At 45.3% G+C, this 26,058-nt stretch overlaps 1 protein-coding gene across 1 annotated transcript in view; it reads left to right on the top strand.

Moving 5' to 3' along the window:
* The first annotated feature begins 12,363 nt into the window (after positions 1-12,363).
* Positions 12,364-26,058, top strand: part of VWF (von Willebrand factor) — a 155,535-nt gene continuing 141,840 nt past the window's right edge. Inside the window, exons 1-5 of the mRNA XM_081005352.1 lie at positions 12,364-12,497; positions 14,734-14,788; positions 18,852-18,989; positions 21,717-21,819; positions 21,908-22,116. Of these exons, the coding sequence (XP_080861478.1) occupies positions 14,734-14,788; positions 18,852-18,989; positions 21,717-21,819; positions 21,908-22,116 (505 nt within the window). The 5' untranslated portion in view covers positions 12,364-12,497. The remainder of the gene's footprint in view (positions 12,498-14,733; positions 14,789-18,851; positions 18,990-21,716; positions 21,820-21,907; positions 22,117-26,058) is intronic.

The following is a 26,058-nucleotide window of genomic DNA, read 5'->3' as shown; positions in this document are numbered from 1 at the left end:
GTGTATTATTTGAAGACAAAGTTTTATTTTTATATAATAGTTTTATTGATTTCCAACGTCATTTACGCAACAAAATGTCCAACGTAACAAGTAAAAAAAAGATTTATTTTTTTTTTACAGTATTAGGAGATATAGGTAAAGGTAAAGGGACCCCTGACCATTAGGTCCAGTTGTGACCGACTCTGAGGTTGTGGAGCTCATCTCACTTTAATGGCCGAGGGAGCTGGCATACAGCTTCCGGGTTGTGTGACTAAGCCGCTTCTGGCGAACTAGAGCAGCGCACGGAAACGCCGTTTACCTTCCCGCCGGAGCGGTACCTATTTATCTACTTGCACTTTGACGTGCTTTCGGACTGCTAGGTTGGCAGGAGATATAATGTATATCAATTTACAGCATTATAATTTTAAAGCTGGTATCGCGGAGAAGGTGGGCCAGGAAGCAGCTTTCATATTGCTATGGAGGGCACTCTGTGTGGGGGAGCTCAGGCTGCCTAATTAAGCTGCCCCAGCAATTAAGAGTTTCAATAGATGACTTTCTCTTCCGATTGCCACATCTCTTTATTCCTGTCCCTCTCCAGTGTGACGTCAGATCCCGCTTGTGGTATCATTGCCATAAGTGTACTGGTTGACCTCGCTCCTTTCCTCCCACTCGTCTCTCTCTCTCTCTCTCCTTTTAACTACATCTTCTTTTAACCTTATACTCTCTGGAAGTATGGGTACATGATTTGGGGGTGGCCCACAGCTTTATTTATTTATTTCAAAAAAAAATTATACACCATTTGATTGCAAAAAGCCTCAAAGAGGTTTACAAAGCATAATATAGCAAAATCAAGGGGGGGGGGAATTACAACCCTATTTTAAAACATACAAAAGTTAAAATACTGAAAAAGAATAAAATTGCCTCAGCTTTCGAAGCATCTGGGTAGCCGTATCTAAAGAAGAATGTTTTTAGCAGGTCCCTAAAAGAGTACAGGTGGGACATGGGTGATGCTGTGGGTTAAACCACAGAGCCTAGGACTTGCCGATCAGAAGGTCGGTGGTTCTAATCCCTGTGACGGGGTGAGCTCCCATTGCTCGGTCCCTGCTCCTGCCAACCTAGCAGTTCGAAAGCATGTCAAAGTGCAAGTAGATAAATAGGTACCTCTCCAGTGGAAAGGTAAACGGCGTTTCTGTGCGCTGCTCTGGTTCGCCAGAAGCGGCTTAGTCATGCTGGCCACATGACCCGGAAGCTGTACGTCAGCTCCCTCGGCCAATATAGTGAGATGAGCACCGCAACCCCAGAGTCGGTCACGACTGGACCTAATGGACAAGGGTCCCTTTACCTTTACCTTAAAAGAGTACAATGAGGGGACCTGCTTGATTTCAATAGGCAGGGAGTTCCACTGCCTCATTAAATGATTGATATCTTACAAAAGGGGAATGGGGATTATGTGGCACCTGTCATAGTGCCAATTCCACCTATCAAAATGGTTGGATGGGCACATGTCAGGAAAGGTGATCTCATAGGTAAACTGGCCCTAGGTTGCTAAGGGCTTTGTATGCTAATAGTAACACCTTGAACTTAGTAGTAAATCAGCAACCACTGCTGATCACTGAGCACAGGTGTTATATGTCAATAAGGCCTCACTCCTGTTACTTTGTGATGTGGGTGGCGCTGTGGGTTAAACCACAGAGCCTAGGACTTGCCGATCAGAAGGTCGGCAGTTTGAATCCCCGCGACGGGGTGAGCTCCCGTTGCTCGGTCCCTGCTCCTGCCAACCTAGCAGTTCAAAAGCATGTCAAAGTGCAAGTAGATAAATAGGTACCGCTCCGGCGGGAAGGTAAACATCGTTTCCGTGTGCTATTCTGGTTCGCCAGAAGCGACTTAGTCATGCTGACCACATGACCCGGAAGCTGTAAGCCGACTCCCTCAGCCAATAAATCGAGATGAGTGCCACAACCCCAGAGTCGGCCACGACTGGACCTAATGGTCAGGGGCCCCTTTACCTTTTACCTGTTACTTTGGGGCTGACAACTCCAGTTCCTCATTTATACCTATATTGTGTGTGTGTATTGGCAAGCAACGGGTAAAATCTTTCACCAAAACATGAATGAAAACTCCTCAGTTCCCTATTCATAAGCACGGCCTGAGGTCATCATGTGTTAATGTGTGTTACATAAGACAGTTTCATTCCAGAGAAGAGGACAGTCTCCTGGTCTTTTTTGCGTGGGTATCAGTTCCTGATTCAGGCTATTCAGACACTATTTCCAATAAGGAACTGGAAACTAGACACCAACGTCATCCCTGTGAAATGCAGGCAAGAAGCTTGTGTAGACAGCAGCATTCATAGACTGAGGGCAGTTTAGGAGCAGATCCACACTATGCAGCCAACACACATTTAAAGCACATGACTTCATAGAGTCATGGGATTGTAGAGTTGAAGGGACCTTGAGGGCCATCTAGTTCAACCCCCTGTGATGCAGGAATCTCAGCTAAAGCCTTGGACATGAAGTTGGCTGTTCTGTGTCTACAGGACCCAGATTAATTTCATTTTGCAAAAGCAGCTGCAGGACTCAAGCTGTGGGTTATGAGAAGCAGCCCAGTCCAGATTCCCTTTGGAGCCAATGTAATGATTATTGCTTTTGCTTCTGTTGTGATATTATTTTTCCTTCAGCACTGGCATAGTCCTCCTGCTCTCCCTTCCTTCTTGTACTTTTGACTTTTATTAGGTTGTGAACTTGAACTTTTATTATTATCAATTATCAGTTGTTTAGTACTATAACCAATTGTTTAGTACTTAAGTACTATAAAATGCGGGTGGAGCTGTGGGTTAAACCACAGAGCCTAGGGCTTGCCGATCAGAAGGCCGGCAGTTCGAATCCCCATGACAGGGTGAGCTCCCATTGTTCAGTCCCTGCTCCTGCCAACCTAGCAGTTCGAAAGCACGAAGTGCAAGTAGATAAATAGGTACCGATCCAGTGGGAAGGTAAACATTGTTTCCGTGCACTGCTCTGGTTTCGCCAGAAGCGGCTTAGTCAAGCTGTACGCCGGCTTCCTTGGCCAGTAAAACGAGATAAGCGCCACAACCCCAGAGTCGTCCGCGAATGGACCTAATTGTCAGGGGTCCCTTTACCATTTTACTATAAAAATAATAAGCAGCAACAGTGGTGGAAATCAATCTAACTTAGGATTTCAATTTTCTAATGAAGTGGACTCTAGTCTCTTTCAGGTTACTGGGTGGGTTCATCAATGAGATAGTTAAGGGAGGGTGAGCAACTAATTTATGATGGAACTTAACATTTTAATTCCTTTGTGGTTCTACCTTTTAAAATCCATTCAGCAATTCTGTCATTTTGAATGTTGGCACATACTTCCCCAGAGTAGCTGAGGAAACCCAGCCAGATGGGCATAGTATAAACAGTACAATATCATCATCATCATCATCATCATCATCATCATCATGGTAACTGTGACTGCTAAACAACTTCCTTCATCATCACCACATATGATAGAGAAATGTCCTGGGAGCTGGACTGGCTCAGCAGCCTTTGCCACTGGACTTCTGACCTTGCTCACACTCAGCAGTGAAATGTATAACTGCACTTGTTGGAGGGGCTCAGCTAAGACCAAATTTGCCAATTTGTCTGCATCAGAAAGGACCAGGAGGAAATTGCCCTATCATTCCATGCGATCGTAGTGTTTGTTACGTGCTGTTCCAAGGTGCTAGGGTTCTGTATTCTTGGAATGAAGGTCATTGGAGACTTGGGTGTCTTTAGGGTACATGGTTTTATTTGCACATATATACAACCTGAGCACAGGATTGGGAAGAGGCTCACAGCATCAACAACCCAACAGATCTTGCTTCTCCATTAGGTTCCCACTGAAGCTCCAAGTCCCAGCTTTGGATTCAGCACAGAACAGACACTTAATGGGCCAACTGCCCCAAGCTTTTTTTAAACAACAACAACCCATGAAACAAACCCACTTTATTCCAGATAACCAGTTGCCAAGAGAACAGAGCTCTGGAAAATGGAATTTGGAGCAAGTCAGCTTTTCTTATACCTGCTGAAATCACTTCTGCCATGGAAGTGCCCAAGGCGCAAGCCCTGCTTTCCTCTGGCTGTCATACTCAGAGGGAGAAGCAGGTCCTGAGAGGGCTTCTGTTGGTGGAGGAGCCTAGCAACAGGACACAAAGAAATTAAACAGGCACAGTTCAGCAGAAATAGGGCAAATGTTGAAATTGTAGGGGAACATACTAATTTTTCTGTCTGACACATGTTTCAGTTTTAGTGAGTAGAGCAGCTGGTAATGTTTTTGGATAAATGAAGTTTGGAAATTGTTTACCAAAACTTAGGGCCACACGCTATTGCCAGTTAACTGCTCATTAATGAAAGTAATGTCCCCATTGTTCACAAACACAGCTGATTATACCTCCTCTCTCACCCTAGAGTAACGGTTGCACTGTAAACAAGAAGCTCAGAACCTTCTAGAGAGGAGGTTGTAACCACCTGATTTTGCATCCCATCAACCCAGAATATCTGGCTTGAATGCTGCAAAGATGAATCTTTGTCACATTAATATATGTATATATGAGATATTTTACAACATCTTACTTTTTTTGAAAAAGGAGGTGAACGTTATTTGTAGCTGTTGCTAATCCTTGTCTATTTGTAATAGCTGTTTACATCTATATGAGGCAGAGTACACACAATGTACAGCTTTTAGCAGAAACAAATTTTTTAAAAAATCATTCCAGTAGCACCTTAGAGACCAACTAAGTTTGTTCTTGGTATGAGCTTTCATGTGCATATCTGAAGAAGTGTGCTACTGGAAGGATTTTTTTTTATTTTGTTTCGACTACGGCAGACCAGCACAGTAGCTTTTAGCAGGTTACTGCCACAGCACTGTTAACACTAGGCATCCCCAACTTGTGGCCCTCCAGATGTTTGGGCCTACAACTTCCATGATCCCTAGCTAACAGGACCAGTGGTCAGGGATGATGGGAATTGTAGCCCAAAACATCTGGAGGGCTGAAGGTTGGGGATGCCTGGTTTACACCAGTGTTTTCAAACTCTGCTCCTAGGAGCCCTGGGGCTTTCTTGCAAAGCTGTCTGTGGCTCCTCAAGGAGAAGATCAGTAATGAAGGAGAAGCTTCCTTGAAAGAGAGTGCTCCACTAACTATCAATCCCTCTTAAGTTGCCTAGCTGTAAGGAAGGATGGCGCATGCACCAGCAGCAAATGGAGAGAGAGATTCTGGTATCCTATGCTATCACACAACAAACATGACCAGCAGTTTCCCACCCTGCAATACAGCAGTTCCAAAAAGCAGAGTCACCGTGATCACGCAAATAGCACCAGAGTGGCAGAGTGCCAGGTCTTACAAAATACTTCTGTCTGTAATCTCTGTACCATTTGTCTGTGGAAACTAGACTTAAATATATGTATGAATGTACTTGCATGTTTGGCTCATCTTCCTTTAAAAGGTGATACATACAAGGTATAAACTTAGTTGTGTGTTGAGATTTGTGGTCCCGAATCTTGAAAATAAAGTGCAGAATGTTAAAAGGTCAGGTGGTGATCAGACTTCATGAGATTAACTTCATGAGATATGGATCGAAAAGAAGATTTGGGGAAGTTATATAGAGCCAGAAAAAAAGACTATTTAAAATTACCTAGAGGGAGAAATGCAATAATTGCACCAATTGTTCTTTCTAGGACCAGTGAATGTCTCAAGACTTTATCATCCATCACAATGAGTAACATGCACCGTCTTGTACTAGGGTAAGCCACAACATCAGAAAAAGGGCCGTGTGATTTCCATGGCGGGGTGGGGAGTCTATTTATTTACAAAGCAGCTGTCTGCTTCACTATGAAGTGAAAAGAGCTCAACAGGAACTCTGTGCTGGAGGAAGAATTATTCATTTATCTGAAAGCCGTGCCTTTGGGGAGGGAGGGATAAAGACAGTGGTAACTTGTTAAGAAAATATCTTTAAACTCTGGATAAAGTTATATAGGGAAGTAGCAGAACTGGGGGGTGAGGCAGTGCAAAGGAGGACAAGGTTCTTGTAGACATAAAAGCTGTGCAGCAGCAGGAGAAACCTGTCATGTAGGAGTGAAAAAAGGCTGAACTTGCTGAAAACTATTTTTTCTGTGTAACTATTAAAGGAACATCTGACCTTCCAAGTGTCCCTATTTTCCAGGGACAGTCCCAGATTTACAGAAGCCTTCCCGGTTCCTGATTTGATCCCGGAATGCCCCGCTTTCCTTTAGGACCTCCCTATTTTCCTCAGAGAAATGTTGGTGGGCATGGGGTTATGAGCCCACCAAGCCCAGGAGATAAGTAACTATACAACCTTTGGAAGTTATCTGAAGGCAGGAAAGCTTTAAAATGTTTAACGTTTTATCGTGTTTTTATATATGTTGGAAGCTGCCCAGAGTGGCTGCGGCAACCCAGTCAGATGGGTGGGGTATAAATAAAAATATGGAATAGGACATCTCTGTTTTCATCGGAGAAATGTTGGAGGGTATGGAACATGAATCCTTTTATGGACTGGCTAGATTATCAAAATGTGAAGCTCTACACACCCACCCATCCACCCCTTTGTATTTCCTCACACCTTCTCTCCTGCCGGTGGGGCTTTTACTGACCTGGTTCTATGTTTCTGAAAACAAACCTGATTTAGCATGTGGACTTTTTGCTGTTAGATATCTCAGGGTTAAGAAAAATCATCATTTGCCAGATTTTGTATTTCAAACTAATGTTCAAAGGCGCATGAGCAGAGTGTGAGGGAGAAAGGCAGCCATCTACCGGCAGAGGTTTGTTAAAGTGTTCTTGGCTGTGACTACAACCTTGATCCATTGTAGAACCAGGAGAGGACAACTGCCATTGCCCTAGAAAGTCTTTTCTACCAGGCGGAATTTCCGCAAGTAGCTGTGCAACTCTTGTTACATAATACTTATGAATAATCTGCTACTTGATGTTCATATATGACTCCTTTGCACATATTTGCACAATCCATTTGCTGTGCAATAACTCTTACGTAGTATTTATGAATAATATCGTGAAACTTGATGTGCATTTATTACTCCTTCCTTTTACATATTTATTTTTTTCTAAATATAGACAGCTTTCAAAATGCAGTTTTGAAAGTCTGGGTGTTGGTATTGCAGTGGAGTTGCCAATTTTCCATGAGATTACAAAGAATCTGTTGTTTTTTGTTCGGTCAGCCAAGGTTACTGAAGAGCCAATGAATTCCTGTTGTTGGTACAAAGATCTATATAAATGAACAGGTTGCCCCATACTTCCTTGGTGAACTATTCCTGGATTCACTAGAAGAAAGTTGAGTCTTAAGTGGAACATACTCCCAACACTGGGCATTATAGTATCTGTGGGTTAAACCACAGAGCCTAGAACTTGCCGATCAGAAGGTCGGCGGTCCGAATCCCCGCAACGGGGTGAGCTCCCGTTGCTTGGTCCCTGTTCCTGCCAACCTAGCAGTTCAAAAGCACGTCAAAGTGCAAGCAGATAAACAGGTACCACTCTGGCGGGAAGGTAAACGGCGTTTCCGTGCACTGCTCTGATTCACCAGAAGCGGCTTAGTCATGCTGGCCACATGACCCGGAAGCTCCCTTGGCCAGTAAAGTGAGATGAGCGCCACAACCTCAGAGTCAGTCACGACTGGACCTAATGGTCAGGGGTCCCTTTACCTTTAATCACAAGAGGAAATGGGATTCCATTTGGTAAAATGACCTACGAATTAGAATCGCTGTTCCCATCACCCTGGCACAGAAGTAGCAGAATAAACCACATGTGGCCAACCTGTGCCCCTCTGAACATTCCCCCACCAGCTGTCGATTTTGCTATCCCTGTTGAATTTTGCTGTCCAAAATGTGACCTTTCCCACTGCTCCTGCCTTGGGCCATATTTCCCTGTCATCAAAACCAAACCAGCACTTTCCATGTCTTTTCTCCTGGCTGCTGAATGCTGCCACTGGACAAAAGCTGCTTATTTTCCAGGTGCCCCTGTCTTGGGCGTTTGTCTCCTGCCACCCAAAGCCAGCCAGCACTGCCCATTTCCTACTTCTCTGTGGGTGCTCCATGGTCACCCCTCTAAAGGTGTCTTCAAGCAGATGCTCTGGCAGCTGCACGCCAAGGCCTGGTAAAGCCTGGTCCTGCATCTCAGCCCAGCTGCAGTATTGTTGGGCTTTACATTGCCACCCCCATTGGTGTCTGGCCCTGCTTCCTTCAGGTCAACATGATGCTCCCTGCAGGTCACGCCAAATGAAGCCCTCTATTCTCAGCATCAGCGGCGTAGCGTGGGTTGTCAGCACCCGGGGCAAGGCAAGTAATTTGCGCCCCCTAACCCGGGGCAAGGCAAGTAATTTGTGCCCCCTAACCCCTAACTTGCCGCCGCTGCCAGCTTCTTCTTGCTGCTGCCTGGTCTGGTCTGGTGTGGTTCTATTCCGCGCTCAGCGCTGCGCTGGGCGGCCGCTGCACTGTCCCTCCCCCAGATAGTCCCTCGCTCTCTCTGTCCGCACCGCACGCCTGGCACCCACCCCCTCCACAGTGGGCGGCGACCCAGCGGCTCGGATCGGATTCACACAGCCAGCACTGCAGTGAGAGAGAGTGAGTGAGCCAGGTAGGGGCAGAGAGCTGCGAGTGCGAGCGCCCCCCCCAGATGTTGCGCCCGGTGCAGCCGGCCCCCCCTGCACCACCCACGCTACGCCACTGCTCAGCATATACCCTATGCCAGGGGGAGGGCGCTTACTGGAAGGCGACTCTTTATTGCTCATGAAAGCAGAACTCCCACTGGGCGTGCAAGACAGGGGTCACCAACCCAGCTCCTGTGGGTGCCATTGTACCCACAAAAGCTTCCAGTGCTGCCCTTGGGCACGTGCCACAGACTCTGAATTTTCTTTTTCTTTTAAGTTTCTAGCACTCCTAGGAAGGAGGTTGTGGGTCAAAATGTGCAGGCACATTCAAAATTATTTCTGTGAAATAAGAGTGGTGTCAGAGCTGCTTCCAGATCCTAGCTCACAGAGGATCACGCTAGCCAGCGATCATTAAATAAAAGTCTTTATTGAGTTACAGTTTCCATTCTCAATCTGCTGCGTGCAACTCTACGTCTCATGGTTAGATCGGCGAAGCTCCGTCTGAGTCTCCGCCCCTTGTACACCAACTTAATATCCTAGCCCTGCTCCACCTTTTCCGCCTGACTGTTCTTCTCTGGGTCCCTCTGCCCCCCGGGGTCTCTTCCTTCCGGGATTCTTCTGACGCCGACCCCCCGGACCCTCCTGTCTCCTTGCGCCGGGCTTTAGGACCTGGCTCCCTTTCCGGGCTGCCTACTGCGCCACCTTCCTGTGCATTTGAACTTGGCGCGCGCGCCAAACCTTCCACCTTCCGTCTGACCGTTTCTTCGCTCCCCGATGGAGGTGTGGCCACTCCTGACTCGTGCCCTCCCCCCTGTTGTGAGCTGCCAGCGCTTGATCCCTGGCGCCCTTCTTCTTCCCTGCTCTCTGGCGGTGACGCTGGTCCCGATTTCCAACTGCTCCCCTCTGAGTCCCCTCTGGCTCTATCTTCCTGGGGTGTCCCCCTAGGCTCCCCCCTTGCCCTGGCCACTGGTGCTCCTTTCTGTGAATCTTCTGATTCACTGGAAAGACTCGGAGATCTCGGGTCGTCGTCATCACTCATCTTTTCTTCTGCCTCCTCCCCCTCGCTCTCTGTTTCCTCCCTTGCCCTTGCCTCTGCTCCTGAACCCCTGACAAGTGGTATGGCCAGCTTAAATATATTTTCCTGGAACAGTGGTACCTCGGGTTAAGTACTTAATTCGTTCCGGAGGTCCGTTCTTAACCTGAAACTTTTCTTAACCTGAAGCACCACTTTAGCTAATGGGGCCTCCTGCTGCCTCTGCGCCGCCGGAGCCCGATTTCTGTTCTCATCCTGAAGCAAAGTTCTTAACCTGAAGCACTATTTCTGGGTTAGCAGAGTGTGTATCCTGAAGCGTATGTAACCTGAAGCGTATGTAACCCAAGGTACCACTATACTTAAAAATGCTCCCTATTGTTGTTAGACAGGAACAGCATCAGTGTGTGACTCCATAATCTGGACCAGCAGGACACAGATGACGCCCCATAAGGTTGTCTTAGGGGTGGTTGTCTCTAGGACTGAGCGATGTCTGGCTTTCAGCATCTAATAATTAATTAATTGTGCCCCACCTATCTGGCTGGGTTTCCCTAGCCACTCTGGGCAGCTCCCAACAGAATATTAAAAACACAATAAAACATCAAACATGAAAAACTTATCTAAACAGGACTGACTTCAGATGTCTTCTAAATTTCAGATAGTTGTTTGTTTCTTTGACATCTGATGGGAGGGCGTTCTACAGGCCCGGCGCCACCACCGAGAAGGCCCTCTACCTGGTTCCCTGTAACGTCACTTCTCGCAGGGAGGGAACCGCCAGAAGGCCCTCGGAGCTGGACCTCAGTGTCTGGGCTGAACGATGAGGGTGGAGACGCTCCTTCAGGTGTCACCAGCTAAACACCGTGATATACCGATATATCACGATGTCTGAAATAAGGACGTAAAGGAGTAATGTCCTCGAAATTGCTACTACTTAGGGGTCTAAAACTGATACATTTTTACTTACCTTTAACATATTGTTAAAACTGTGATAGTAAAGAGCAACAAGGAACCACATCACAGGTATTTTTTTACATAACACACACACATCGTGATTCGTGATATATCACCATGTTTAATATTATGAAACTGTTACCACGATGTGGACTTCAAACCGGTTTCTGACGATGTAACAATACATTGCCCAGCTCTATTTATCTCTCTAATTTTGTGTTTTGCCATGCCATTCCAGGACAGCCATTTTGTAACAGGTTCCTAACACTCTGTTAAAATCTAAAATGTGCCCACGAGTTTAAAAAGGTTGGCGATCCCTGGGGAAAAAGAGCTAACCCATTTCCAACATCTGTCACGAGGGACCGTTCCAACTTGACGCAATCACCTCATGTCTAAACCGCTTTGAGATTTTATTTCTACAATCAAGCATTATATAAATTTTATAAAATAATAATAATAATAGGTTACATATATTTTAAAGTATAAAATTCAAAGTTGCGTGTTTCATAAACAAGTCACTGTATACCTTATTCCTAAAGTCTAGCTACACATTGCCTTTTTGAAAGGAAGGAGCCAAACTGACTGTTTTCCTAGAAACAGGCAGGAGTTGGGCTAAGGTGACAGGTGCAGGTTCAATTCTTAGTAAAGGTAAAGGGACCCCTGACCGTTAGGTCCAGTCGCGGATGACTCTGGGGTTGTGGCACTCATCTCGCTTTACTGGCCGAGGGAGCCGGCGTACAGCTTCTGGGTCATGTGGCCAGCATGACTAAGCCGTTTCTGGCGAACCAGAGCAGTGCACGGAAACGCCTTTCCCGCCGGAGTGGTACCTATTTATCTACTTGCACTTTTTAGCATGCTTTTGAACTGCTAGGTTGGCAGGAGCAGGGACCGAGCAACGGGAGCTCACCCCGTTGCGGGGATTCAAACCGCCAACCTTCTGATCGGCAAGTCCTAGGCTCTGTGGTTTAACCCACAGATACTATAATGCCCAGTGGTTGCGAGCATACTCCACTTAAGACTCAACTTGCTTCTAGTGAATCCAGGAAGAGTTCACCAAGGAAGTATGGGGCAACGGGCGCTCACCCGGTCACAGGGATTTGAACCGCTGACCTTCTGATCGGCAGGCCCTAGGCTCAGTGGTTTAACCCACAGCGCCACCCGCGTCCATTCAATTCTTAGTGGCTTCTATTAAGTCCCAGGTTCAGTCTCCAGGTCACCTAGTTAAAAGGAAGATAGGCAATGAGGCTGGGACAGCCTTCTACCTGAGACCTTGAATGGTTGTGTCCCTTTTACTGGGTTAGATTAAGTAGTAGGACAGGTTCCTATTACCAAGGACACCAACTTACTGACTTGGGAGTGGCGAGGTGTCAATTGGCCCCACTTCTGTTTTTATTCCCCAGGAAAGCTGTCAGCTCTTTAGAAATAAGCGTCAATCATCGTCTTGTTTGGAAGCTATCACTTTGCTATTGTGAGGAAGCGCGGTATTGCTTTCCAATATAACCAAATCTATTATTTCACTCCTTCCCCCCAACTGGCCTTATATGCTCACGCACACAGAGACGCACACATCATTTCAAAGGTTTATCTGTCTTGTAAAGATATTTAATACGACTTCCCTTCATTGTTATTTTTTAGCCATTAAGGCAACTGATTTTCCTGGTTGCACCATTGTGTTGCAAATCTGGCGGAAGCAACCGTCACCCTTTATCTTTTCCCTTTGGTGAACAAGAGTTCCTGGCTTATATAACAGGAACAAATAGCCCACCGAGGCCATTCCAATGTGGCCTTCTAATGGAGAGGAGGCTTAAGGACCTTCAGGAGTCTAGTTTCGATCATTAGAGAAGCACATTGTTGATGGGCAATTTAAATTTTGCACAGAAGCAAAGGTATCTATATTATTATTTCAGCAGATTTTGTGATTATCGTTGATGCAGCAGAGTGTAGGTCCATCGGTTGAAAATAATTAAGTGGACCCTTTATAAATGTTAGGAAGGAATTTACAACAGACAGATGTTTAGAAAACTGATACTTGTTTACCATCTGGGTTGTTCAGGCTTTATTTTATGTGGGTAGTCAAAAGAAATATTCATGGAATCAGAAATGGGCAAAAGGCAAAAAGCAAGCTTAAATTAAAGTATGGAAGTGCATGTGTGTACTTAGGGTTGTGAAAATTTTAGAGTTCTAGAATGTCTCTGATGCAAGGAGTAACTGCTGTACGTTTGAGGACCTGGGTTCGTATTCCAGCTTAGAGGTAAAGCAGATTGGATGGCCTGGAGAAAGATGCCATCTCAGTCTGGCTTATGTCATTGGGTGGTTGTGATGATACAGAATATACTGTGACATTGAACTGACTTGTTACACAAAATATAAGAACCTCCAGTTGATTTTACTCTCAACTGTTCTTTTTTAAGATCACATTTAGACTTTTAAGTTGGACCAATTGCAAAGAGTTTTTTCTATACTAGCACCCAAAATGGGGGCCTGTCCATCAAATTTCACTGATTCTTCAGGGACCCAGTCATTAATAATATTCTGAAGCTATACTCTCATAGAACCTTGTGCTGGATAGTTTTAGAAACTTATTACATGCAACCTGGCAGGTCATCTGCCAGGAATCCATCCGCTGCAAGTACCATTGGGGTACTACAGTATTGTGATTCTGTTGTTTTCTTTGCTATTGCTGAATTTTTCAAATGTTCTTGTTTAATTTTCCATACATGCATATACATGCATACACCAAATTTATGTTTCACTGGTATTAGGGAAATTAGACATGTGGGAATTTATTCCATGTAACTGATGACATACCGGTAATTCAATCAACTGCATATTTCCCCCTCCCTTTCCCCAAACCTGCCCAAAAAAGTGTTTGCATTGCACCAGCGCAGTTAGCATGTGGTAGCTTGGCTGGGCTGTTATACCAGTTTCATTGGGACACATACAAACCGAAGCATTGGCTGCAGGATAACTTACTACAGTGGGCATGTAATGACTTCATAAACCACTTTGTATAATTCTGACAAGAGATAAGGAAAATATTACCTTGCTTTTGCACTTGCTCAGAAATCTGGGGGAGAAAGGAGTGGTAAAAAATCTTCCCAACACTTGGCTGCTTGCTACCAACTGGTTACGTACACTCTGTGAGCAGTTACTAGTTGGTAAATGCTCATCCATATTCACTCCAGGTTGGTTAAAGTCTATTAGCTTCCTGTATTTGAAAGCATGTGTAGTTCATTGTGTCTGTTGGGGCAGCATTCTTGATATTTCTTCCTGCAATAGGCCCATTCAGAGGAACATAAATAATCTGGTTTTTGAAGCCCTGTGTAGATGGCTACAAAAAGCACATTTAGTTATATTTGGGGGGTGGGGGGCAGGATCATGGCCATTGACACCACCCCCAGTCCTGTCTGTATGTGCACACTCCAACAGGCATAAGTTCTGAATGCACACTTCATTTTCTAAGGGCTAGATACAAACACCTACATGCAATGCAGAGTTTGTGCGTAGAATCCAGTGCAGATCCAGTCCAACGAATAAAGATTGGGTGTGATGAGGGGGCAGGAGTAACTGGTGCAATTGTGAACAACACACACATCTGTCTCATGTCACTGCATGACTCTGAAGATGGCTGGTTGTAAGCCATAGAAAGTCATCCCTATACATATTTTGTAATAAATCCAAAGCATGTATTTTTTTTGGATATAGCTTGGGGGGGGGGGGGGAGGAAAGAGACCAATTCATAAATCACATTTTTGGGGCCCAAATATACTTCACAAATGGAGGAGAAATAGAATGCCAATGAATATAAAAAGAATCAACGGGATTTGATTAAGCCTAAAACCCTATGCACACTCTCATGGCAATAAATCCCATTTAATCCAACGAGATTTGCTTCTTTGTAAATATGTGTAGGGTTGTACTGCATGGCTATGCACTTTAAAGACCCATTGATTTCAATCCTGTTTTAATCCTATTGAACTCAAAGCATTAACTTTGGCTAGATCATGCTCAATATAAGTAAAATGTGTATAAGCCGTTCGCTATTTGTACTGTTGCCTCTACAGCTTGATACATTAAGGGATGGGGGAAACTTCTAATAACTCTGTTGCGTTTATTTTTTAGATGATGGGCTCTATAGTGTTGCTGCTCTTGTTAGTTCTGCCTGTCTCAGCACTAGGTAAGAAAGTTTATAATTCACACCCTGCATTTTTTGTCCTGGCGTTCTTGCCCAAACATAACAAGGGATCAACAATTTCATTGAGAAATCCATCTCCACACCAAGTGCATACCTTTGCGCTTATTCACGCTGAGCCACAGAGCAGACAAGGATGAGCTAAATGGGCTGGTGGTCTGAACTGAGGATAAGGCAGACACATATTATTATGTGATTGAACTAAATGACTCTTGGGGTCCCTTCTAACCATATTCTAATCTATTACTGTGAGACTGGGGTCAGGAGAAGAGGAGGACTGCAAAAATGGTTAAACCTGTTCTGTAGCTAAGTGTATAGCCCCTGGCCAGATCTATTATCCTTGGCTATATAAGGTAGGAGAAATCTGTTGCTCTGGAGACACTTCTAGAAGGCAATTGCCAGCAGGGAAAAAGAACTTCTAGGGATGGAGATGCCTTTTTTGTGTGAAAGAGAAGAGGCTGGCAGTTTTTGAGATGCGCTAGCTGCTCCCACACCAGGTTTTTAGTCCAGAATCACTATCCTAGTTTACTCACTTTTTACTGATCACCCAGATGGTGCAGCCATCAAACCATCGTCCTTTTATTCTCTTCCCTTTTTCTGCTGCTCCTTTCCCTTTGAGAAAACATCAGTGCAAAAGCAGTGCAAACCCAACCAGCATAGGGCAATTCAATGGCTAATCCTGTCGCTTCCTCTATTATGTTTTCGGCCTCTGTCACCCTTCCTTGTCCTTCAGGGTGTGGAGACTGTGGATCTCACTAGCCTGACAGAGGCCCCTATACAACCCCTGAGGCTGCTTTCCCCAGACCATGTGACCTGCCCCACACCTCTTGTCATATGTGATGCCAGGTGTGGGGCAGATAGGCCAGCTTCTGGTGCACAATTCCCATAGGGTACATGCTAGCTCAGCCGACCCCTGCCCAGTATGGGGAATGCCAGCAGGCTTGATGCCATCACCTACCAGCTGATAGGCAGTGATTCAAAGCCCACTGAATTGGCTGCACAACCAAGTTCCCTGTAGGAAACACCATCACACAGCCAATCCCTGCAGAAAGATGCTGGGAGCGACTGCCCATCAATGAACAGGTGGTAACTTCAAGATTCTCTTCCCTCTGAGCGATCTTCTGTAGCACAGCTGGTCGTGCTACGAAGGAAAAGTTTTGCATTGCTTTTAGGGCTCCTATTGACAATGGCATTCTCACCCCCTCCTCCTCAGAAGAGGCTCGTTTTGGTCTCTTCCAGAGGGAGGTAGATTTTTGGCCAAAAGGTTTGTTGTTGTTGTTGTTTAGTCGTTTGTCGTGTCCGACTCTTTGTGACCCCATGGACCAGAGCACGCCAGGCACTCCTGTCTTCCACTGCCTCCCGCAGTTTGGTCAGACTCATGTTTGTAGCTTCGAGAACACTGCCCAACCATCTCGTCCTCTGTCGTCCCCTTCTCCTTGTGCCCTCCATCTTTCCCAACATCAGGTTCTTTTCCAGGGAGTCTTCTCTTCTCATGAGGTGGCCAAAGTATTGGAGCCTCAGCTTCACGATCTGTCCTTCCAGTGAGCATTCAGGGCTGATTTCCTTCAGAATGGATAGGTTTGATCTTCTTGCAATCCATGGGACTCTCAAGAGTCTCCTCCAGCACCAGAATTCAAAAGCATCAATTCTTCGGCGATCAGCCTTCTTTATGGTCCAGCTCTCACTTCCATACATCACAACTGGGAAAGCCATAGCTTTAACTATACGGACCTTTGTTGGTAAGGTGATGTCTCTGCTTTTTAAGATGCTGTCTAGGTTTGTCATTGCTTTTGGAATACCCAATGAAGAGGGGGCAGTGCAACCCTACATTCCAGGCTGCCCACTTCCTCCTCCTCATTGCACAACCCTCCGGCACCCACTTTACAGTGGGGGCTTCTGTTGCTGCCTTTTCTGGGGCTGAGTAGGATATTTTTGCTGGGGGGGGGAGGGCAGCTCCTGCTTGGCACTTGGCACTGCTCTTTTTTGCCTTCTTCACACTGTAAGGTGTTCAGTTCTTTTGATGAGGTTGATTTTGTTAATTTGGTACCAGTGCAGGCAGGCGAGTTAAATTAATCTAAGACTATATTTGATAGACAAGGGATGTGGGTGGCGCTGTGGGTTAAACCACAGAGCCTAGGACTTGCCGATCGGAATGTCGGTGGTTCGAATCCCCACAACGGGTTGAGCTCCCATTGCTCGGTCCTGCTCCTGCCAACCTAGCAGTTCGAAAGCACGTCAAAGTGCAAGTAGATAAATAGGTACCGCTCCAGCGGGAAGGTAAACGGCGTTTTTGTGCGCTGCTCTGGTTCGCCAGAAATGGCTTAGTCATGCTGGCCACATGACCCGGAAGCTGTTCACCGACTCCCTCGGCCAGTAAAGAGAGATGAGTGCCGCAACCCCAGAGTCGTCTGCAACTGGACCTAATGGTCAGGGTCCCTTTACCTATTTTGTTAATTTGGTACCAGTGCAGGCAGGAGAGTTAAATTAATCTAAGACTATATTTGATAGACACACTGAAAAATTATTGGGTAGGGGGAACTCCTGGGGCATCACTCACAGGCTTGGAGTTACTCGGGGTGCCCTTAGGGCCAGGCATATGCCCCTTGGTGAACACTGGACAGCAGGGTCTGGGTGTGCAAGTTAGGTTCACACCCCCAAAGTTCTCTTAGCATGGAAAAAGAATTTTCTCACTATCCTTGGCTGGGGAACCACAAAATGTGGCTCAGTGGCCTTGAAGGGGACGTTACCTTCAAACCTGTGGATCAACCTCACCTGCCTGAACTCACATATTACCTATGCAAAAAGCTTCACTGAGGATGTGTATATGAGCAGCAACTGTGGACATGTCTCTCAACTTCCTATCGAGCATCAGAACAACCTGGCCACTATAAGGAAATTTTGCCCTTGGTATGTTCATTTCTCACCTCTCCATTTTGATTCTCTGGCCCCATATCTGTACAAACTTATTATCCCAAAATACAGACATGCTTTTACACTTGCAAGACTGGATGTTTTTCCATCTGCGGTACTTGAGGGTCAATTCCAAAAGATCCTGCCTGAGAAACGTCTTTGCCCCTGTGGAGATGGCAGCACTGAAACAGCGGCACACATCCTCCTGTCTTGTACTCTCTACAAAGACCTGAGGAACGAGATCATCACCCCACTCATACTAACCATCCCAGGGCACTCAACCACTGCCACAATGTCCTTTCTTCTATCAGATCAAAATGAGCAGATAATAGCAAAGGTTGCTAGGTTCATAGCAGGGGCAATCAGAATAAGGGCCACTAACTGACTGCTGATTCAGGACTTTAAATTGTGCTCATATCAAACTTCCTTTTCTGCATATACTGTAATGTTTTACTGTTGCTGTGGCCATTGGCTAATGTGAATAAAGTTTTATCTTTATCTTATCTCTCAACTTCCCGTGCCAAGATCAAAGAATTCTGAATACAGATTATTCACCCTGATATTATCTGATTGTTGTACAAGGGACGCGGGTGGCACTGTGATCTAAACCACAGAGCCTAGGGCTTGCTGATCAGAAGGTCGGCGGTTTGAATCTCTGTGATGGGGTGAGCTCCTGTTGCTCAGTCCCTGCTCCTGCCAACCTAGCAGTTTGAAAGCACGTCAAAGTGCAAGTAAATAAATAGGTACTGCTCCGGTGGGAAGATAAACGGTGTTTCTGTGTGCTGCTCTGGTTCGCCAGAAGTGGCTTAGTCATGCTGGCCATATGACCCGAAAGCTGTCTGTGGACAAATGCCGGCTCCCTTTGCCAGTAAAGTGACATGAGCACCCCAACCCCAGAGTCGTCCGCGACTGGACCTAATGGTGAGGGGTCCCTTTACCTTTGTTGTTGTACAATTGATTAATATGAGAGGAATTTGCACAGTCTTGTGTTTGCTGGATGGCAAGGACCATTGGAATGAACAAAAGCATGAGTTAAATTAGCACTGTTTCAATATGCAAACTGAAACACAGCCATCCCTCAAGATTTGCACTTCAACATTTTGGAAATGCTATATCATTATTTTTTTCTCTCTTGCAGATGTTCAACCTTTTGCACAATGTAGCCTTTTTGGAGATCACCACATTAAAACATTTGATGAATCTTTATATGATTTTGCCGGTGACTGCAGTTATCTGCTTGCTGGAGACTGTCACACGAGATCCTTCTCACTCTTGGGTGAGTCTAAACTGGATTCTGAATGAACAAACTTGTGTGCATGGACACAGTTGTGGTTGATAGTCAGGTGTGAATGAAATCTAACAATCTAGTTATCTGGGTATCTGTAACCACTTTGTTCTCTGGATTTTAACATCTAGCCAATAGGCTTTTCTATCTTTTCCAGCCTTGTGGCAGATGTTTGTGAAGTGTGTGGGGTGGGGGTGGCAGCAAGAGACAAATGGAGGCAGGAATTGCTGTCCAAATTGTGCAGCAAGACTGTTGGCTTCCAAGCCAGGAGGTGGGCAATTTGTATTCCACTTCCAGAACCTGGCTCACGACATTTTGCTACCTGGGGCAAAGGTCTAAGATGGTGCCCTCACTTCCATTTATGGAGGCCTGCTAGACCGACAGCTGAATCTCACTGGCGATGGGAATGCAGCTGCCACCGTGTCTGAGGGCAGCAGGCTAGGTGAGGGGGGCAGGGCAGACTGGGGGGCACACCCAGCTCTGTCTGCCATCACTTCATTGCCACCTATCTGTTGCTTTCTATTTATTTCAAAGGTATAAACTACTGAGCCTCTTGGGCTTGCCAATCAGAAGGTTGATGGTTCAAATCCGCACAATGGGGTGAGCTCCTGTTGCTCTGTCTCAGCTCCTGCCAACATAGCAGTTTGAAAACATACCAGTGCAAGTAGATAAATAGGTACCACTGTGGTGGGAAGGTAAATGGTGCTTCCATGCACTCTGGTTTCTGTCACGGTGTTCTGTTGCACCAGAAACAGTTTAGTCATGCTGGCCACATGACCCGGAAAGCTGTCTGTGGACAAACGCCGGCTCCCTCGGCCTGAAAGCGAGATGAGCGCCGCAACCCCATAGTCGCCTTTGACTGGACTTAACCGTCCAGAGGTCCTTTATCTTTTTTACTTTACCTATTTATATCCCACCACTCCTCCAAAGGAGTTAAAAATGGAGTACATGGGTCCCCTCTACTTCTCCATTTCATCTTCTCAACTGCCCTTTGAGATAGATTAGGTAGAGAGGCGGAATGGTTCAAGGTCTTCCACTGAGCTTCATTGTGGAGTGGGAATTTAAATCCATTTCCCAGGTCCTAATTCAACACTGTAAACCATGGGTAGGCAAACTAAGGCCCGGGGGCCAGATCCGGCCCAATTGCCTTCTAAATCTGGCCCACAGACAGTCTGGGAACCAGTGTTTTTATATGAATAGAATGTGTGCTTTTATTTAAAATGCATCTCTGGGTTATTTGTGGGGCATAGGAATTTGTTCATCCCCCCCCATATAGTCCAGCCCCCCCCAGAAGGTCTGAGGGACAGTGGATTGGCCCCCTGCTGAAAAAGTTTGCTGACCCCTGCTGTAAACCACAACAGCACCCTGACATGTTCTGCCTAATAGTAGGATAAGCCCTGCTTGGGTAGGCATTATATATGAATTTTGTCCAAATCTCGGTGCACTAAAAAGTGAATCTGCAAGCATTTACATCACTTAAAAGTGTGTCATGTTCCTTCACTTCCCTGAACGACCTAGCTTTTTGCAGGGACAATTTCTTTGTGAGAAGACGGACATGGGGGATTATGACAAGCAAGTTGTGATTTTGGAGGAACAAGCAAGGCTAGCCTTGAAAGACCATCATTTATCCAAGAGCAAAATGTGTGTCCTTGGATCCTCAAGACTGCTTCTTGCCAACCAAATCCTGCAAAAGCCCAGGATTTATTTCATTGCTGCCTACATTCCAGCTTCAAGCTCTTTTTCTTTAGTCCTCAGCCCCTCCCTGAAGAAATGGGGCACGATTCCAAAGAGGCTCCATGCAAGATGTGACTGCCTTGGGAATATCAGTATTGCACTGGTGCTATCCTGACAAGCCCATAAAACTTGAAGAAGAGACAAGCAGTTTCAGACAGACAGTAGGCATGTGCTAGCCAAACCTGGCCCTTTTGCTGTTTTGGGACTACAGCTCCCATCATCCCTAGCTAACAGGACCAGTGGACAGGGATGATGGGAATTGTAGTCCCAAAACAGCTGGAGGGAATGGCGGCCAGTAAAGATTTCCTGGCATATATCCCTCTATGTTCAGTATTTTGAAATCATAAATCATTGTCCTCTTTGACAATGACACAATTCCATTTACTGAGGTTTAGTGGCATAATGGGCCTAACCGAAAATGTAATATAGTTGTGAAATGGTTTTGACTAAATGGAAATAATTAAAGGTCAATTAGTGCGCAATCGTCATTTTAGTGGTGTTGCACTTATCCGTTTCTAAAGGGACATCAGGAATTAATCAGCAAAACAGGGCATTCACTTAGATGGTGGCTGTATTCTTTGTTTCTGAGCACGACTCAGATGAAGGATGAAGGCCCACCCTCTCTGTGGGATCATGCCCAAACTGGAGCATCACCCTGCTTCCCCTGGGATTGCTTACTGCTAAAATTTGTACAAACAGGAGCAGCACCCTGTTATCACCCCTCAGCTTCTGTATGCAAGCCATGTTGGCATGAGGCCATAATTGCCGGATGGTCTCAGGCAATGCTAAGTTCTCGGGGAGAACTCAGAAGACAGCTGTGTTATAGATTTCTACATACTAAGTGCCATAAACAAAACCTATATGCTAAGCCCAAGTCGAGTGAATGGGCACATGAGGAAACAGTATGGGTCTGTCTGTACTTCTTAAAAAGGCCAAGCGTCATTTCTGAAGGGAGAAAACTCATAACATCTTGTTTCTTTTCAGGCGATTACCAGAATGGAAAAAGAAACAGTATTTCCCTGTACCTCGGAGAATATTTTGATATTCATTTGTTTTTAGATGGCACGGTGACTCAAGGTGACGGAAGGTAAAGATTTTGATAGTGGCAACGAATTGTGAAGAATGCATTTTTCTCTGCATCCTATACTTAGGAATCTTTGTTTCTCTAATCATAGGATTTCAATACCTCATGCCTCCAATGGAGTATTTATAGAAATGGAGGCAGGTTATTATAAGTTATCCAGTGAAGAACATGGCTTTGTGGTGAAGGCTGATATCAGTGGAAACATTCATATAATCCTTGCGGACAAGCACTACAATAAGACCTGTGGACTCTGTGGCAACTTGAATAGCTTTGGTGAAGATGATTTCATGACACAAGAAGGTGAGGTTCATCATTATTCAGGAGAGATTTGGACAGTTTGACATGGTTTTCTTCCAACTATACTTGAAGCAGCAAAGTAAATTAGCTGATAATACTACCTTTTACCTTTTCTATAGTTTATTAAATATATATATATATATATAAGAAAGTGTTCAGAGTTCTTCTCAAGCCTAGGTTGGCGGTTTGAATCCCCTTGATGGGGTGAGCTCCCGTTGCTTGGTCCCTGTTCCTGCCAAACTAGCAGTTCAAAAGCACATCAAAGTGCAAGTAGATCAATAGGTACCGCTCCGGCGGGAAGGTAAACGGTGTTTCCATGTGCTGCTCTGGTTCGCCAGAAGCGGCTTAGTCATGCTGGCCACATGACCCAGAAGCTGTACGCCGGCTCCCTCGGCCAGTAAAGTGAGATGAGCGCCGCAACCCCAGAGTCGTCCGCGACTGGACCTAGCGGTCAGGGATCCCTTTACCTTGAAGCAGCAAAGTAAATTAGCCGATAATACTACCTTTCACCTTTTCTATAGTTTTTTTAATATATATATATATATATATATAAGAAAGTATTCAGAGTTCTTCTCAGCAGTCTTTCCTATCCAGCTTGGTACATCAGTATTACAATATTCAAGTTGCAGATGGGAGTACCAAGACTGAGAGAACGTTGTCTTGCTTAAGGCAACCAAGTGAGCTCCCCTAGCTGAGGTGAAATTATTGTAGGTGGACTGGCTGGCTCACATTCAAATCCATTTACACTTCCATTTATGAGGGTTTTATATGGAGTGACAGATGGTCCGTGGTCCCAGTGTTATTTACTTGACCTGGCAGTAGTCCTCCAAGATCTCAGGCCGAGGGTCTTCCTCAGCTCAGCTTCCTGAGGTCCTTTCAAGTTGAGATGCCAAGGAATGGGCCTTGGTCTTGCTTCATGCAGAAAATGGACTCTACAACCGGACTCCAGTACTTCCTTGAAACATATCTCTACTCTAAGGGGCCATTAATGAGTACTCAGGGTAGAGGGTTTTTTTTTACCAGTTCTGAATCCACCTGATGGTGTTATTGCTTAGTTTGCTAACCAAAATAGCTTGGCAAACTTTGTCAGATGTAGTCCACTGTATGCCCACAATCTATTTTTTAAAAAATAATATTAATTACTTTTCCAAAAATGTATGCCCACAATCTAGTACACGAGTAACCCAAACTAGTAATCCAATAACAATTTTTAAAGAAGATAAGATTCACCTGGCAGGATTTCTCCTTGGAAATAATTCTGGCTCCTACTTATCCCAACATTATGATCAACGTCCTCTTTAATCAGTTCTTTTGGCATGTCTTCTAGTACAGTGGTACCTCGGGTTACATACGCTTCAGGTTACAGACTTCGCTAACCCAGAAATAGTGCTTCAGGTTAAGAACTTTGCTTCAGGATGAGAACAGAAATTGTGCTCCGGCGGCGTGGCAGCAGCAGGAGGCCCCATTAGCTAAAGTAGTGCTTCAGGTTAAGAACAGTTTCAGGTTTTAAGTACAGACCTCCAGAACAAATTAAGTACTTAACCCGAGGTACCACTGTATATTTAAGTTTCATGCGTGAAAACCCCTATGGAGCAATTGCAAACCAGAGCAATTTGCTCAGAACTAAATATTAGCTCAGTCGGTTAGAGGATGGTGGTGATTAACACCAAGGTGCCAGGTTTGACCCATACAAGGGACAGCTGCAGATTCCTGCATTTCAGGGAGTTGGACTAGATGATCCTTGAGGTCCCTTCCAACTCTACAAATCTATGATTCTATGATTCTAACCTGGGCATTGCAGCCTTAGCAACTATACTACATACAAAAGTGTGCTTAGCACTGGATTCTTATTATTTTTTAAAAAAGAAAAAGCAGCTGGATTTGGAGATTGGCCTATGGGGGAGGGTTTTTCCATGCAGCCTTGTTTCCCGATAACAATTGCCCTTCCAACCTGGTTCCTCGTGTAAGTGCTATTTCCTGCAAAAATCACATTAGGAGGCTAATGCCTGTTAGGGTAGAGGAGTCCACAGAAAAATGAGGTAGAGATGTGGCTATGGCAGCAAGTCTTTTAGACAAATAGGTTCAGTGTGAATCAACTATTAAACAGTGCTTTCAAATTCCCCGTGAATTCATTACAAATAACCTCTGGGTATTATTGTGTGGAGTTTAAAAACTCAATTCAGAATAGGGGTGTGTGTGTGTGTATCTTAAAATGTTTTGCACTTTAAAACACCGTGAGTGTGTTCTTACAGGAGTGGGAAAGGGCTGTTAAATTAACAGCCAAATGCCAAAGGTCTCTTTTCATTGTTTCTGACTGACCTTGTTCTAGCCCTGTAGATTCCCTGTACCTGAAAAACATCCTTCTTTTGGGAAAAAAATACATGAAAAAAGTGGAATGCTGACTCAGTTAGGAGTATGCATGACTGGGAAGTCTGTGAAAATATTCCAAAATAAGAGGCGGAATATTTCTATCTGCTGGCAGAGCTGTCAAGCTTCGTAGGGGGAGCGCCAATAGAGGCAGTTGGCAGGCAAGCTGCCTGCTTTCTCCAGAGGTAGAGGGCAATCTCTTGCAGCCAACGTTTACTCCCTTTCTTATTCATCCAATACTCATAGAGGCTGCTTCCACATGGACCTTTTTTTAGTGCCTTCTTTGCACTCCATTAAGGGACGCAGGTGGGGCTGTGGGTTAAACCACAGAGCCTAGGACTTGCTGATCAGAAGGTCGGTGGTTCGAATCCCCGCGACAGGGTGAGCTCCCATTGCTCGGTCCCTGCTCCTGCCAACCTAGCAGTTCAAAAGCATGTAAAAGTGCAAGTAGATAAATAGGTACTGCTCCGGCGGGAAGGAAAACGGTGTTTCCGTGCCCTGCTCTGGTTCACCAGAAGTGGTTTAGTCATGCTGGCCACATGACCTGGAAGCTGTACACTGGCTCCCTTGGCCAGCAGAGCAAGATGAGGGCCGCAACCCCAGAGTCGGTCACAACTGGAGCTAATGGTCAGGGGTCCCTTTACCTTTACCTTTACCTTGCACTCCATTAAGATTTTGTTAATTTCCCATTATGAAATTATCCAGGGTCTTTTCCTCCTATCTCCCCTGCCCCCTGCTAATGAGGGAAGTCTGACTTTTATTAAAATTCTGAAACAGCAATGATAATAGTAATAATAATAGTAATAATAATAATAATAATAATAATAATAATAATAATTAATAATAATGTGTGCATTAGGTGTGGATGTTTCTTTGTGCTTCAGTGGATGTGGTTTTCACATAGGTAGCCATGTTTTGGGGGCAATTCGATTTTTAAGGGGGGGCAATTCAAGAATGAGTTATTATCAGTTAATGGCCTTTTAGGCTTCCTCCATGTGAATAGGAGTTCACTTTTTGAATAATAAGAATTATACATCCGGGGGTGGGGGGTGGGAACCAGGATTTTTAGAGATGCTTAGGTGGGGCATGGCCAAAAAAAGGTTGGGAACCACTGCTCTAACCACACCTTCTATCTGCCAGTTGCTCCTCAAGAAAGAGGGAGGGGTGGGTGCAGCCCGCTCTTATAAGAGGCTGCAACCACACACCTCAACACCTCTGATTGGCCTGTTTAAATGGGGTTTTGGCTCCAGTCTGCCTGGCCAAAGATGGAGGCCCTGGCTTCCCTCCAGTGGCTAGGGGGTGGTCCAAAGATTGCCCCACGTGGACCCGGCACTCGCCGGACAGCAAACCCCACTCTTCATGACTTCAAGTGAGCATTAATTCCTCTAACCACATCTTCTCTCTGCCGGTTGCTTCTCAAACTGATTACATCCAAGCCACTTTCTTTCAGTCCACCACAACTGCCAGGCATGCTTTTACTTTTATATGTACAAATAATCGCTCTAAATAGTGCTATTCATAGGACCTGTAACCAGTTAACGTAGGCAAGTTTTCATCACTTGTTGTTTTAAATTAAAT

The sequence above is a fragment of the Podarcis pityusensis genome, assembly GCF_964106645.2.
Source record: "Podarcis pityusensis genome assembly, chromosome: 5".
NCBI classification, from domain to species: domain Eukaryota; kingdom Metazoa; phylum Chordata; class Lepidosauria; order Squamata; family Lacertidae; genus Podarcis; species Podarcis pityusensis.
This window is presented reverse-complemented; position numbering and strand designations above follow the sequence as displayed.